Source organism: Rattus norvegicus, chromosome 11 (genome assembly GCF_036323735.1).
Source record: "Rattus norvegicus strain BN/NHsdMcwi chromosome 11, GRCr8, whole genome shotgun sequence".
Taxonomy (NCBI): domain Eukaryota; kingdom Metazoa; phylum Chordata; class Mammalia; order Rodentia; family Muridae; genus Rattus; species Rattus norvegicus.
In genome coordinates, this window is record NC_086029.1 from 41,558,539 (window position 1) to 41,570,966 (window position 12,428).

Consider the following 12,428-nt stretch of genomic DNA (forward strand, 5'->3'; position numbering starts at 1 on the left):
TAAATATTGATTAATTCTTCCAGGAAAACAGAAAAGAAAAACGAATCTACAAGTAAGTGTGTGCATATAGGCATATATCATCAGGGACACACCGAAGCCTTAGAGAACGATAGACATCTCACACGAAGCAGAGCTGACCAGCTCAATCTGGAGCTTTGATGCCCTTCAAGTTGTATCCTGATTTAGGCATCTGTGATTAAAGCAAGAAAAAAAACAAAAACTTTCAGATTCCAAGACTACAGGATGAGTTTGGATTTCCAGGACTTTCAAAGCTTTCCAGTCCCGGAGACTGTAGACAGCCAATTCTGACAAGCAAAGTTGAGCTTCTAATTCCCACGTTCTTATTAGGACGCAAGCAGAGCACAGAAACCAAGTTTAAATTACATCAGTTCTCGGTTGGATTGAAAGGATCTATGGTATGAGGGTCCTTATTCTAGCAACCTGGCAGGACTGAGAAGCCTTTGACCAGGTGAAATGTCTTTTATTCCCCAGAGCATGGAAGGGATGTACAAAACCCAGGACACAAGAGTGGCAGAAGTTAGAATGTTAGTCAGGGTACATGTAAGGCAGAACGAGACATTAAAAAGCAATCACATGTCACATAAGATTGCTCAGTCAGCAGCACATTGCATAAACAATGGGGACCCTATAGGATTATGTCACATAGTGAAAAAGCAGCCATATTTGTTTAAATATATCCTCACATTAAAATGATGAAACTTGCTAGCAGTGCATTCTCCCCAACCCACACCCATCGTTCAGCATGACACAGAACTCTAACTATGCAAAGAATTGAACTCTACGAAACAGGAACATTCGATGCTTAAGAAATAATTATAACAGGGAACAAAAGATGCAACTGAGAAATTTGGAGGGGAAATAGAAATAATGGAATTGAGTCTAACTGAAACTTGAAAATAAAAAGTAACTAATTTGAATGGTTTGTATTTCATCAGGATCCTAATGATGGCTACTCCCACAGTGAGCTGAATTACGATAAACAAGGATATTTCCAAACTAAAGGTCATGACAAATGATTGAAAAGAAAGAAACAAGTATGAGGGCCATGGTTCTGAGAGTGTACCTCTTTGTTATAACTGGATCTAAGAAATACAAGGATGAATGAGGTATTGATAATATTTGAGAATTCGATTGAGTGTGTATGAGTATTGGTCAAAGACACCAGCAATGAAACAGTTAAAAGGAGGGAATTGTAATATTTCTAGTCAGTATAAAGAGGGTTAGAGACAAGCTAAGTAGACATGATTTCCATAGAGAGACAAAACATCCAGTTCTGTATTTTTAATAAATCAGCACAGAAACTTGTTTTGCCAGCCCCATTTGGCAAAGAGAAAGTACCCTCCTGGATTTTGTACTAACTGCTAATAGTAGATTCTCTTTAGAAAACATTATAAACAGAATGCTCTGTATTTGGACTTCTTGGATTGTTTTTCTTCACCATATTCTCCCTCAAATTGAGGACTCAAAGGGAAGAGAAAAATCTCCCCTTGACTGATGCAAGATCAGGGTCATTGATCAAGGGACTTAGAGAACCTATGTTAAGGTTGGCCATCAAGAGCCTACTAGAAATTCTTAGACCTTCACCGGACTTGAGAACAGACCATGACAAACAGGGTCATTCAGAAATATGGCTTAATTTCAGGACGCAGTAGGAAGAACCATAGTGAGTAAATCCCACTATGGCTTAAGAGGTGAGAATCAAACTTGTCACTCAGTCACATGGGTAAGGAGCCAGTATGGCCTCAGGCCTCAAATCACACACACCGAATGTAAAATTTATTCTTTCTTCTCCTCTCATGAGCGTTTTCTTCTTGATATCTTAGCACAAGGGTTTAGACTTTTGACTCTTACATTCCTGCTCTGTGGGATAACGACACTCCCCTTTATCTTGCTCTCTCTTCCTCGGTCCAACCTTACTCAGCTTTTCTTAGCTTCTTGATAACATGCTGCTATTTACCTGGGAAACTCACAGAGAACACTGTATAATCCGTTTGGCATAATTTTGGAAAATGGGAATAATTTTCAATTGTTAATCTTTAATAGGTTCCACAGGATACTCAAAATAATTCTGTCAGATCATTAACAAAAGAAGAGGCACATTACTATCATGCAATACCATAGGAAAAAAATATTTTTTCATATAAGATCCCCTGGCAAAACACATACAACTATGTTAAGAAGAAAATTAGGGATTTTGCTAGACACAATGGAACAAGTACCAATGTAAAACAGTCACGACATCTCTGACATAGCAGTAGGTCATTGTCTTAACTATAACAAAATGACACCACCAATAAATATACTGTGTAGAAAACTATTCAAATGCAAGTACAATTATGGAAATTGCTGAGTTACACATTTGTAAACCAGGAAGCACACAAATGCATCAAGTATGAGACTGTTGGGTACCACACCTTCTTCTGCGACTATATAAACCCAGCTCTTCACTGGGTGACATTCAAACCCACAATCTCCCTCTTAGATCCAGCTGAGCTCTCGTCTCCTCTCAACATGGCCTACAGCTGCTGCTCTGGAAACTTCTCCTCCCGCTCCCTTAGGAGCTGCCTGCCCTCCTCAGGATCCTGCCTTGCCTCTTCCTACCCCAGCAACCTGGTCTACACCACTACCAGCTGCTCTCCCAGCACCTGCCAGCTTGGATCCTCTCTGAACAGTGGCTGCCAGGAGACCTGCGTCGAGCCCACCAGCTGCCAGAGGTCCTCTGTGGTGTCCAGCCCCTGCCAGAAGCCCTGCTACTACCCCAGGAGCTACACACCCTGCAGTCCCTGCCAGGGGACATATGCTGGCTCGCTGAGCTTTGGGTCCAGAAGCTGCAGTTCCCTGGGTTATGGATCTAGAATCTGCTACCCAATGAGCTATGGAAATTGTGGCTTCAGATCCCTGAATTGTGGAGTCTATGGCTTCCCTTCCCTGAGTTATGGGTCCAGATATTGCTATCCAACCTACTTGGCTTCTCGTTCCTGCCAACCTTGTTACCGACCAATCTGTGGGTCAGGCCTCTATGGAATCAGCTGTTAAGCTTTTAACTCTCCCATGTCAGTCTATGCTCTCAAGCTATTGTTTTCCTTATTAATCCCTACAGATAGTCCACTGTCTTTCCATCAATGGCTTTTTTCTCTCCAAAACCCGGAGATTATAAGATTAGTGGTTTATCCAGTAATTATGCTTTACTCTCTGCACTGTTGATGTATACACAGTCTATTTGCTTTCTATCCAAGGTCATTTGAAAGATGAAAATTCTATCTAATAAACGTGTGCAATCTGATATCTCCATGTATCGTTCACATTATTATCTCTGCGCTCGTGATTTTTGGCACCTCTGGTTTGGGAGACTTACCTAGGCTCAGGATGATTATCCAACCGGATCTGGGGACACAGTTTTGCATTAGTTTGATTTTCTTTCTTGGCCGTTGTCTGTTCTAGGGAGATCAGCATTTGTGAGGAGACAACAGGGCTCAGCTAGAGTGTGAATTGACTGAGATTAAAGGACATGAATTTCTGATGAGGCAGAAAACAAAGCAATTAGGATGGGAACCAGAAATGCAAGCACCCAGAAGAAGATGTGTAACGGACAGGGTGGAGTGCGCATAGGCAAACCCTTAAATCTAGTATTTGAACGTGCGTTTTCAGTCAGGAGAGAGGACCTTTGAACACCTCTCAGGACAGACATTTATTTGTTAGCGTAAACGCTAGTCTTCCTGCCTCTTGAGGTTGGTAATGACCCTCGCACCCTATCCACACACATCTATAAGGAGAAAGGCTAGGATCATGTTTCAAGAGGTGCTGGAAACTACCTTACAGTAACCCGTCTCCACTTCAATCAACAGGGGAAGACGGTTTTTACTAAGAGGTTTTACTCACTAGTTTTCCTCTGCAACCCAAATGAGTTAAACTTAAACGTTTGGATGCAATTTATGTGACATTTGAAAATATCGTAAAGTAGGCTTAAGATTACAAGTACTATGTGCACTAAAGGGAGGAAAAAGATAATCAATCAAAAGATGCATTTTTGAGGTTTTATAATGAACTACTAGAATCCCATGTTCCAGAGAGTTCCAAGACTCTTGAAGGTGTCTATTCCTGTGTCTGAACAGGGAAAGTCATTTTCCCTCACCTTCTATCTTTGATTAAAGTTCATAATTAACTTCATTCTCATAAGCATTAAAGGGAGAAATGACAACAAAACGTTCCATGTAAAATTTGAGATAAACAGGTAAGTCACAAAGACATATTGAGAATATTGCAGGTGAGATATTTATCACAAAAGCTGTGTAAATCCCCCAGAACATGGTGTGCCATGGCCTGTATGTGATAACCTGTCATCACATGCTACATAGATAAAGATAGTACGAGACAATGAATTCTCATTTAACTATTAAAGGATTTAAAAAAAAAAAAGAAGATTCTTTTTTCCCCTTTCAGACAGGAGGGAAATAAAAGACAACATGGGCTTGAAGTTTGCCAAACATTTAGATCAAATCTTGGTAAAATTTGAATACAAAAACAAACATAAGTTCCTTATTCTTTCTTGACCTATAAAACACACACACACACACACACACACACACACACACACACACACACACACACACACACAGTTCCTAGTGCCGAAAGTCTTTGGTGCTTCTGCTCTTCTGGAAATCACTTCTCATAACTGCTTTAATTTATTACATCTATCTCGTTGGCTTTATTGGCATTGTTTGTTCTAATTTCTATTTATTATGTTTTAATTTTGAGATACTGAGAATGAATGTGAAGTTGGATGAGGACAAAAGTGAGTAAGATCTTGGAGGATTTGGGACAGAGGAAAGAACATGATCAAAATCTATTGCAAAGAACTTCTAAAAATTAGATTTAGGGATAAAGCTTAAAAGGCAGTAAACAATTTTGCTTCACAGATACTTTTAACCATGTGTTAATATGGTAAATCAATAGAAAATTAATTGATTCCAGGAACCCTCATTATTCTGAAAAGTGTCATTCATTTAAAATATTTTATAATTACAAAATTAATATTTTATAATTCAGTTTAAACATCAGTGTGATCAATATTAGTTGTACTTTCCAACAATACGGAACCAAATCAGCAAGTACAGTTAATTTGCCAAACTTCTGTGATGTATCTTCAATACTGCAAGTAATATCCTAGTTTCAGCTGGTCAGTTATTTAGTTAGTTCCGGTTAGTTATGCTGTAGGAGAGTAGACCAGCGATGAGGTCATGTTAGGGCCTTGAGTTCAGTAATGTCACAAGTTTCAGAAAGAAAAAAGACTGAGAGTGTGTCACTGAATATGCAAGTTCATCACCAAAAGGAAGCTTCTTGAAAAATGTTTTCCCTTTATAAAACAAGTATAATAACTTGTAAGTTAAATAAAAGCGACTAAATGTAATGATGCCATAGACAGGAGTAAAGTCAATAATTAACTATCTTGGGAAAACTAAGCTTGACAATATTATTTGGAACATGTATATGTTTTTACATTTCTGCTTTCCATTTTGCTGGAATACTTCAGCTTGATTGGAAACAGCAGCACCTGGCCTAGCATGGCTATCATGACTGCAAGTGCATTTGATCACAGGATTCACACTTAATTTTATTTATCGTGACATCATCAGGACTCGTGGCTTTTATTGTCACCGTGACAATGCTAGTAAAGTGTTGGAGAGCTTTATAAGGATTCTTTGGATTAGATTGTGAAATCCAATTGCTAGAAATAAATATGTCTTTGAAACACTGGGTAACCCTGGCAGGAAGCTGACTGCATTTTATCCTTGGTGGTATTTTTCTTTTGCTAATGGCCTGGGATTTCATACTTGGTGTGATTCAGTCTTCAGTATTTTGTGATTTTATTTTTTTTGTCTAAGTAAAAGACATTTTATTGATATGAGCAAAAATAACTGAAAGAGTAAAATGTTTACCAGAGTCCTTTGTTAACATATCCTTACTTCTGCTAATGTTCATGGCCATCTTTTATAGGAGCTATCCTATGTTTAGTCTTCTGAAGAACACACAGGCTATGTGTTTGCCTATCCCCTCAAATTGACATTTTTTTCTCTGATTGGATGATCCTAGGGTTTTGTACAGCTGTCTCTTACACCTTTCATTTTGGTTAAGCATTCTGAAGTCGTAGTTACCCATCCCCCACACTGCTCTATTTTTGAACTTTCTACCCTTGCTCTACCTATGTTAACCCCACCAACTGCAGGTACTCATCCTGAGTGACACCGTTCTAGTATCTCAGCTTCCACATGTCCTCTCAGCTAAATATAGGAAAAAAAGGAAACTGTTTTCAAAGCAAGTGTCTGTCAGAGAGACAACGTATGGTGATAGCACTTCTGTGGCAGAGTGACCTCACCCATTGTGATTTCTTCCCAGTTCCCTCCACTTACTTGATGATTCTATTCTATCTACAGCTGGGTAATATCTTAGTGTCTAGGCACCATATTCTCAACCAATTTTTGTCGAACGTCTTGGGTGACTCAGCGTCCTCCCAATTGTGAGTGGTGCTACGGGGAACATAGACATGGGAGCAACTCTACAGTAGGTTATTACATCTTGAATTGTACCTCGAAATGCTCACAGATGGTATGGCTAGGTGCTGCGGTTCTTCTGTTTCCAGTTTTGAAAAATCTCCATACCCATTCCCAGAAGGGCTGTATTAGCATAAGTTGTGAGCAGTACCCGTGTATAACGGTTTCCCTTCTACACACCCATGGGGTACATTCATTGACATTTGTAGTTTTGATCTCACCAATTCTGCAGGGGGGATTTTAAAGCGATTTTAAGCTGTGTCCCCATGATTGTTGAGTACGCTGAAGACTTTTTTAGGGTTAAGTAGACGTCCATTTCTTCTTCGGGGAATTATTGTTTTCTATAGCCTATTTTGAATTGGTTGGCTGTTTTCTTGATGTATAGTTCTTTTTAAGTTCCTAATACATTATAGATGTTAAATTTCTGTCAGATGTACAGTGGCCAAATATGCTCCCTCCATTTTGTAAGCTACCTCTCCCCTCAGTTGATGATGTTCTTTGCTGTACATAATTTTTAAATGCAATGAAGTTCTGTGTGTTGATTATTGAACTGATTTCCAGTACAATGGGAGGTTATTCTGAAAGTCCAGACTTCTGCATGTAAATTAAAACACACTCTCTACTTTATCCTCCAGCAGTTTCACAGTAAAAGGCCTTACATTGAATTTCATGACCCATTTAGAGTTGAATTTTGCACAGGGTGAGATACAGGAGTCTATTTTAATTTCTCTGAATGTTGAAATCCAAGATTCCAAGCACTGCTTGTGGAAGATGCTGACGTGCTCCCATATTTGATTTTGTTGCTTTTATTTTATTTTTAATTAATTATTTTATTTATTTATATTCCAGACATTGCCCCTCCCACAGTTCTTCATCCTACACGCTCTCCCCTTTGCCTCTGAGAAGATGCTCCCCCACCTTCCAGCATCCCCCTTCCCTGGGGCCTCAAGTCTCTACAGGATTAGGCACATTCTCTCTGACTGAGGCCAGACAAGGCAGTCCTCTGCTACATATGTGCTTGGGGCCATACACCAGCCCATATATGCTATTTAGTTGGTAGCTTAGTCTCTGGGAGCTCCCAGGGGTCTGGATTAGTTGACACTATTGTTCTTCCCGTGGGTTTGCCACCCCTTTCAGCTTTTTCAATCCTTCCCCTAACTCTTTCATAGGGGTCTTTGACCTCAGTCCAAAGTTTGGCTGTCAGTGTCAGTGTTGGTAGAGCTTCTCAGAATACAGCCATGCTAGGCATAACATGGTATTAGTGTGTCAGGATTTAGTGCCTGGCATGGGATGGCTACCAAGTTGGGCTGCTCATTCTCTGCTTCATTTTTGTACCTACATTTCCTTTAGACAGAAACAATTCTAGGATGGTCACATCTTTCCACTGGGGTACCTGTCTATCTTATGGAGGTGGTTCCTCCAGGTTCTATCTCCCCACTGTTGAGCATTTCGGCTAAGGTCATCCCCATTGAAAATCTGGGTATCTGTATTTGTTTGTTTTAATATCTAAAAACTCTATGTTATATTTGTTGATCTTTAGACCTTTCTGACACCAATGCTGTTTTTAATATTTAATATTATAGCTTGATGGTATGATTTCACATAGGGCATGCTCATATATTTTTGTTGTTTTGTCTATGTCTATAAAGAATGGGCCTAGAAGTTCCCTTAATATTTCATTGAATGTGTAGATTACCTTTGGTAGGATGGCCATTTTCACAAGATGGTTGTTTTCTTCTGACCCGTGAGTATAGAACATTTTTGTCTTTTAGATTCTTTTTTAATTTACATTTTTATTGTATTAAAATTTTCATTGTAGGAATCTCATTCATTTTCTTGTTTATGTTGATTATTACATATGCATCTGTGGCTGTGAACAAGATTGATTCCTTGATATTTTTAGTGTGTTTTGTAATCAATAAGGCTATTGATTTTTGCGTGTTAACTTTTATTTAGTCACCTTTCTGAAAGTATTTATCAGCTCTAAGGGTATTTTCAATAGAAATTTTAGGGCCTCTTATGTGTGAAATCATATTATCTGAATACAGGCAGAGATTAGCTTCTTGTTTTCCTATTTGTATCCTTAGATTTATCTTTCTTTTCTTTCCACTCTAAGACTTTTAAAGACTATATTGAATGGGAATGAAGAGAGTTCACACACTGCTCTTTCCTGACCTCAGTACAAATGTTTTCTGTCTCTCTCCATTAACCATGGTTACAGGCTTCTCATATGTAGGCTTTATTATGTCAGAGTATACTCCCCCATCTCTAATTTCTTTACAATGTTTATCATGAAGGAAATTTTAATTATTCCAAAGGCAATTTCTGTATCTATTGATGTGAATATATTATTTCTATTTTGTGTCTAATTGTGTGATGGATAATGTTTATTGATTTAAGTCTATTGAACCAGTTCTGTGTTTTCGGGATGAAGCCAACTTGGTCATAGGATTTTTGATTTCATATTGAATTTGCCTTTCCAGTATTTTATTGAGAATATTTTCATCAGACAAGTTGACCTGTAATTTTATCTACTTATTGTTGTTTTTCTGATTTTGATGTCAGTGTAAAACTGGGTTCATCAAAAGGATTTTGTAATGTCCAATCCTTTTCCATTTCATCAAACATTTGAGTAATATTGGTGTTAATACTTCTTCGAATTTCTGATAAAATTCTACAATGAATTTATTTAGATTTGTGTCTTTCTCAGTTTGAAGACTTTTTATTAAGGCTTCAGTGAATGACATTACTAGTTACAGACTTTTACAAATCTTTTATTTCTTCTTGCTTTAATTTTTATATGTTATGTGTACCTACACATGCTGCAACTTCTTTTAGTCCTCCCAACACTATGAAATAAAGCATAGTTTTCTGTGTTTTTGTCCTCAGTTTGCTTCCAGATCCCATTGATATTTGTTGTAATGTCTTTTTCTTTTCTTTTCAACATTGTTTTTATTTGTGTCACATTCTCATTTTACTGAGGAAGCTAATGAGTTTTCCACTCTCTTTATTTTATCAAAGAGCTATCTTATTGCATATTGGTTTCATAGCTTCCTGTTGTTACCACTACATATTTTTTTCCTGATTTTAGTCATCTTTCAATCTACTGCATTTAGGTTTAATTTTCGGCAGACTACATTCTTAGGTTATTAATTACAGTTTGCTTAAGATTCCGATGTAGAAACTTACTGCTATAAAACTTACTCATACTCCTGCCTTTGTTATACCTCAAAGATGTTGGTAGGTTACGTTTTCATTGTGATGTTACTTTGTGGATTCTTTTCATATTCATTTCTTCGGTATCACAGCTATCATTTAATTGTAGTGGAGTGCTCTCTGTTGTTTCTGTTTCCTCAAAAGGGTGCCTGTACTCAGGTGAAATCTTAATTGGTCAGATAAGGCTACAGCGCATGATTGGGCTGTGGAAGGAGGGGCGGAGCCGAAAGTTTCAGAGAGGGGAAGAGGTGGGCGTGGGGGGGGGGAGAGAGAGAGAGAGAGAGAGAGAGAGAGAGAGAGAGAGAGAGAGAGAGAGAGAGAGAGAGAGAGAGAGAGAGAGAGAGAGAGAGAGAGAGAGAGAGAGAGAGAGAGAGAGAGAGAGACCAGAGACCGAGAGACCGAGAGACCGAGAGAGACCAGGAAGAAGCTGAGATGGGAGAGACAAGATGGAACCTGCGGGAGAGGATAAGCCGGAACCACGTGGTCCTAGGAGCCATAAGTAACTGGGGATTTCATAGACAAAAGATTGAGTAATGTAGAACACATTTGTCTAATCTAGGTGTGCAGCTCGTGTCTACAGCAATTGAATTTTGTGGTCTTTGCGTGGGCATTTTGGGGTTGAAGATTTACTGTTACAATCAGGTTGGTTAATACAAATCTCCGGAGTTATCATTTTACTGGGCAAAGGAAATCAGTGGGAGCAGCAAGCCGGTTTCTGCAGGCTAGCCACAGGGGCCGGGTGAATCGGGAATGCGGAGCAGTTCGGTTAGGCAGCAGCTAGCTTAGTGAACCAGGGCAAACTACCACTTGCTGCTCCCCACGGGGCTGGATAGACAGACCACTGTTGCCCGTGGGTAGCAGGCTTTGGTGGGAGTTGTTTTTATTTGTTGTTCTTTGTTTTTTTTTTTAATAACTACATGCTGCATTTAATAGTGTGTTGTAAACTCTCTATACGTTTGTATACTTTCTGTTGCTTCTGTGATTATTGATAACTGGCTAATTTATTGCACCGTGACTAAATGAAATGTTTGAAGGTTAGTTCAGTTTTCCTTTATTCATTGAATCAGTGCAGAAACTAGTATAGTCTTACATGAAGAATAAACTCTATTAGAAAGAGAAATATATTCAACAAAATGTGCTAGATGCTCAAGTTCCAGTGTAGAAGCAAAAGCGACACAATATTACGGCAGTCATAATGAAGAAGGCCTGGAGAAAATTCCAGACAAAGAATTTATAGTAGTGATTTTATGTATGTTCAAACAACTGAACAAGACATAGATATACTCCAAGGGAACAAAAGCAAATATCTGAATGAAATATAAAAACAAAATTCGTAAATAAATGGAATTGCACAGAAAACCTATGCTGAAATGATGTTGGAAATTTAAAAAAAACAAAAAACAAAAAAGCTCAATGAGTTTCATTAAAACCTCAGTGGAAAGTCTCATTAAAAGAATAGATTGCCTAGACAATATAATATACAGGCTTAGTGAAAAGCAGTAATTGGAACACCCAGTAAACTTCAGTGATAAAATTTTTAAAGAAATATAGAAGCTGCATGGGAAAACTTTGGAACAAGATGGGGAAAAATACTTTCAAATTGTTTTCACAGAAGGCGAATACTAACAAAAATCCCCTTAAAACTGTATAGAAATGTCTATACAGGTATAAGAGGGCTACAGAATATCACGTTTACAAGATGATCAGAGAAGCATCATGAATATAGGCAAAATACTAAAAACATAGAATACTGAAACTATATTAAATATGTAAGAGACAAATGTAGGCTCATTAGAATGATGCACGATTGCTGGATAGAAGCCTTTAAGGTCATGAGTTCTTACAAAGATATAATTCAATTTATAGCTCTAAAGGAATAGAACTGCCAACCCATACTATTATACCCAGAAAAACTATCCATTAAATTAAAAGATAACATGAATTGCCAACGATAGAAACAGAATAGCACACTTTATGGTCGCTATGTCTGCTGCTCTACAGCATACTAGAAAGATTTGAACTGAGGAGAAATATGAACAGACTCAAGGGGACCTGGGCAAGTAATAAACAATAGCAAATCAATAAATTATTAGTATAAAGAAACCCCCTAAAATAACAAAGTGATAAAAATACCAAATGTTGGGGTTGGGAATTTAGCTCAGTGGTAGAGCACTTGCCTAGCAAGTGCAAGACCCTGGGTTCGGTCCCCAGCTCCAAAAAAAAAAAAAAAAAAAAAGAAAAAAAATACCAAATGTTGAGGTATAACTGAATGATCTCAGCTTTTCAAATAGAAACTTACTAACTAACCAATTGGCTTAAAAACAAAACCCATTATTTATCTGTCTCTAGGGAATACATGTTGCCATTATCAATAGACACTATTTTAGGATAAATGATGGAAGCCAGTATTTCAAAGATATGGACCTGGGAACTAGGTCCTGGGAACTACAACTATCTAGAAGTTGTAGATAACCTCACATCTGACAATGTCAACTTTAAACCAAAAGACTTGAAGGTCACCAAATTCTTTAAAAGTACTTCATCAGATGTACATTACAAGTCTAACATACACAAAAAACACACAGATATACCCAACTTGACTAAATAAAGGCAACCAAATGTACAAACAAAAATGAATCCCAA

The 12,428-nt window shown here is 38.1% G+C and overlaps 1 protein-coding gene across 1 annotated transcript; it reads left to right on the forward strand.

Moving 5' to 3' along the window:
* The first annotated feature begins 2,514 nt into the window (after window positions 1-2,514).
* On the forward strand, window positions 2,515-3,057 carry Krtap13 (keratin associated protein 13). The gene has a single exon (XM_002727853.5). It carries the CDS (start codon window positions 2,533-2,535, stop codon window positions 3,055-3,057), a length of 525 nt encoding a protein of 174 aa, XP_002727899.3. The 5' UTR covers window positions 2,515-2,532.
* Window positions 3,058-12,428: the final 9,371 nt, after the last annotated feature.

Coding starts and splice junctions, on each gene's coding strand:
- Krtap13 (XM_002727853.5), top strand. CDS start 2,533: ATGGCCTACAGCTGCTGCTCTGGAAACTTCTCCTCCCGCTCCCTTAGG.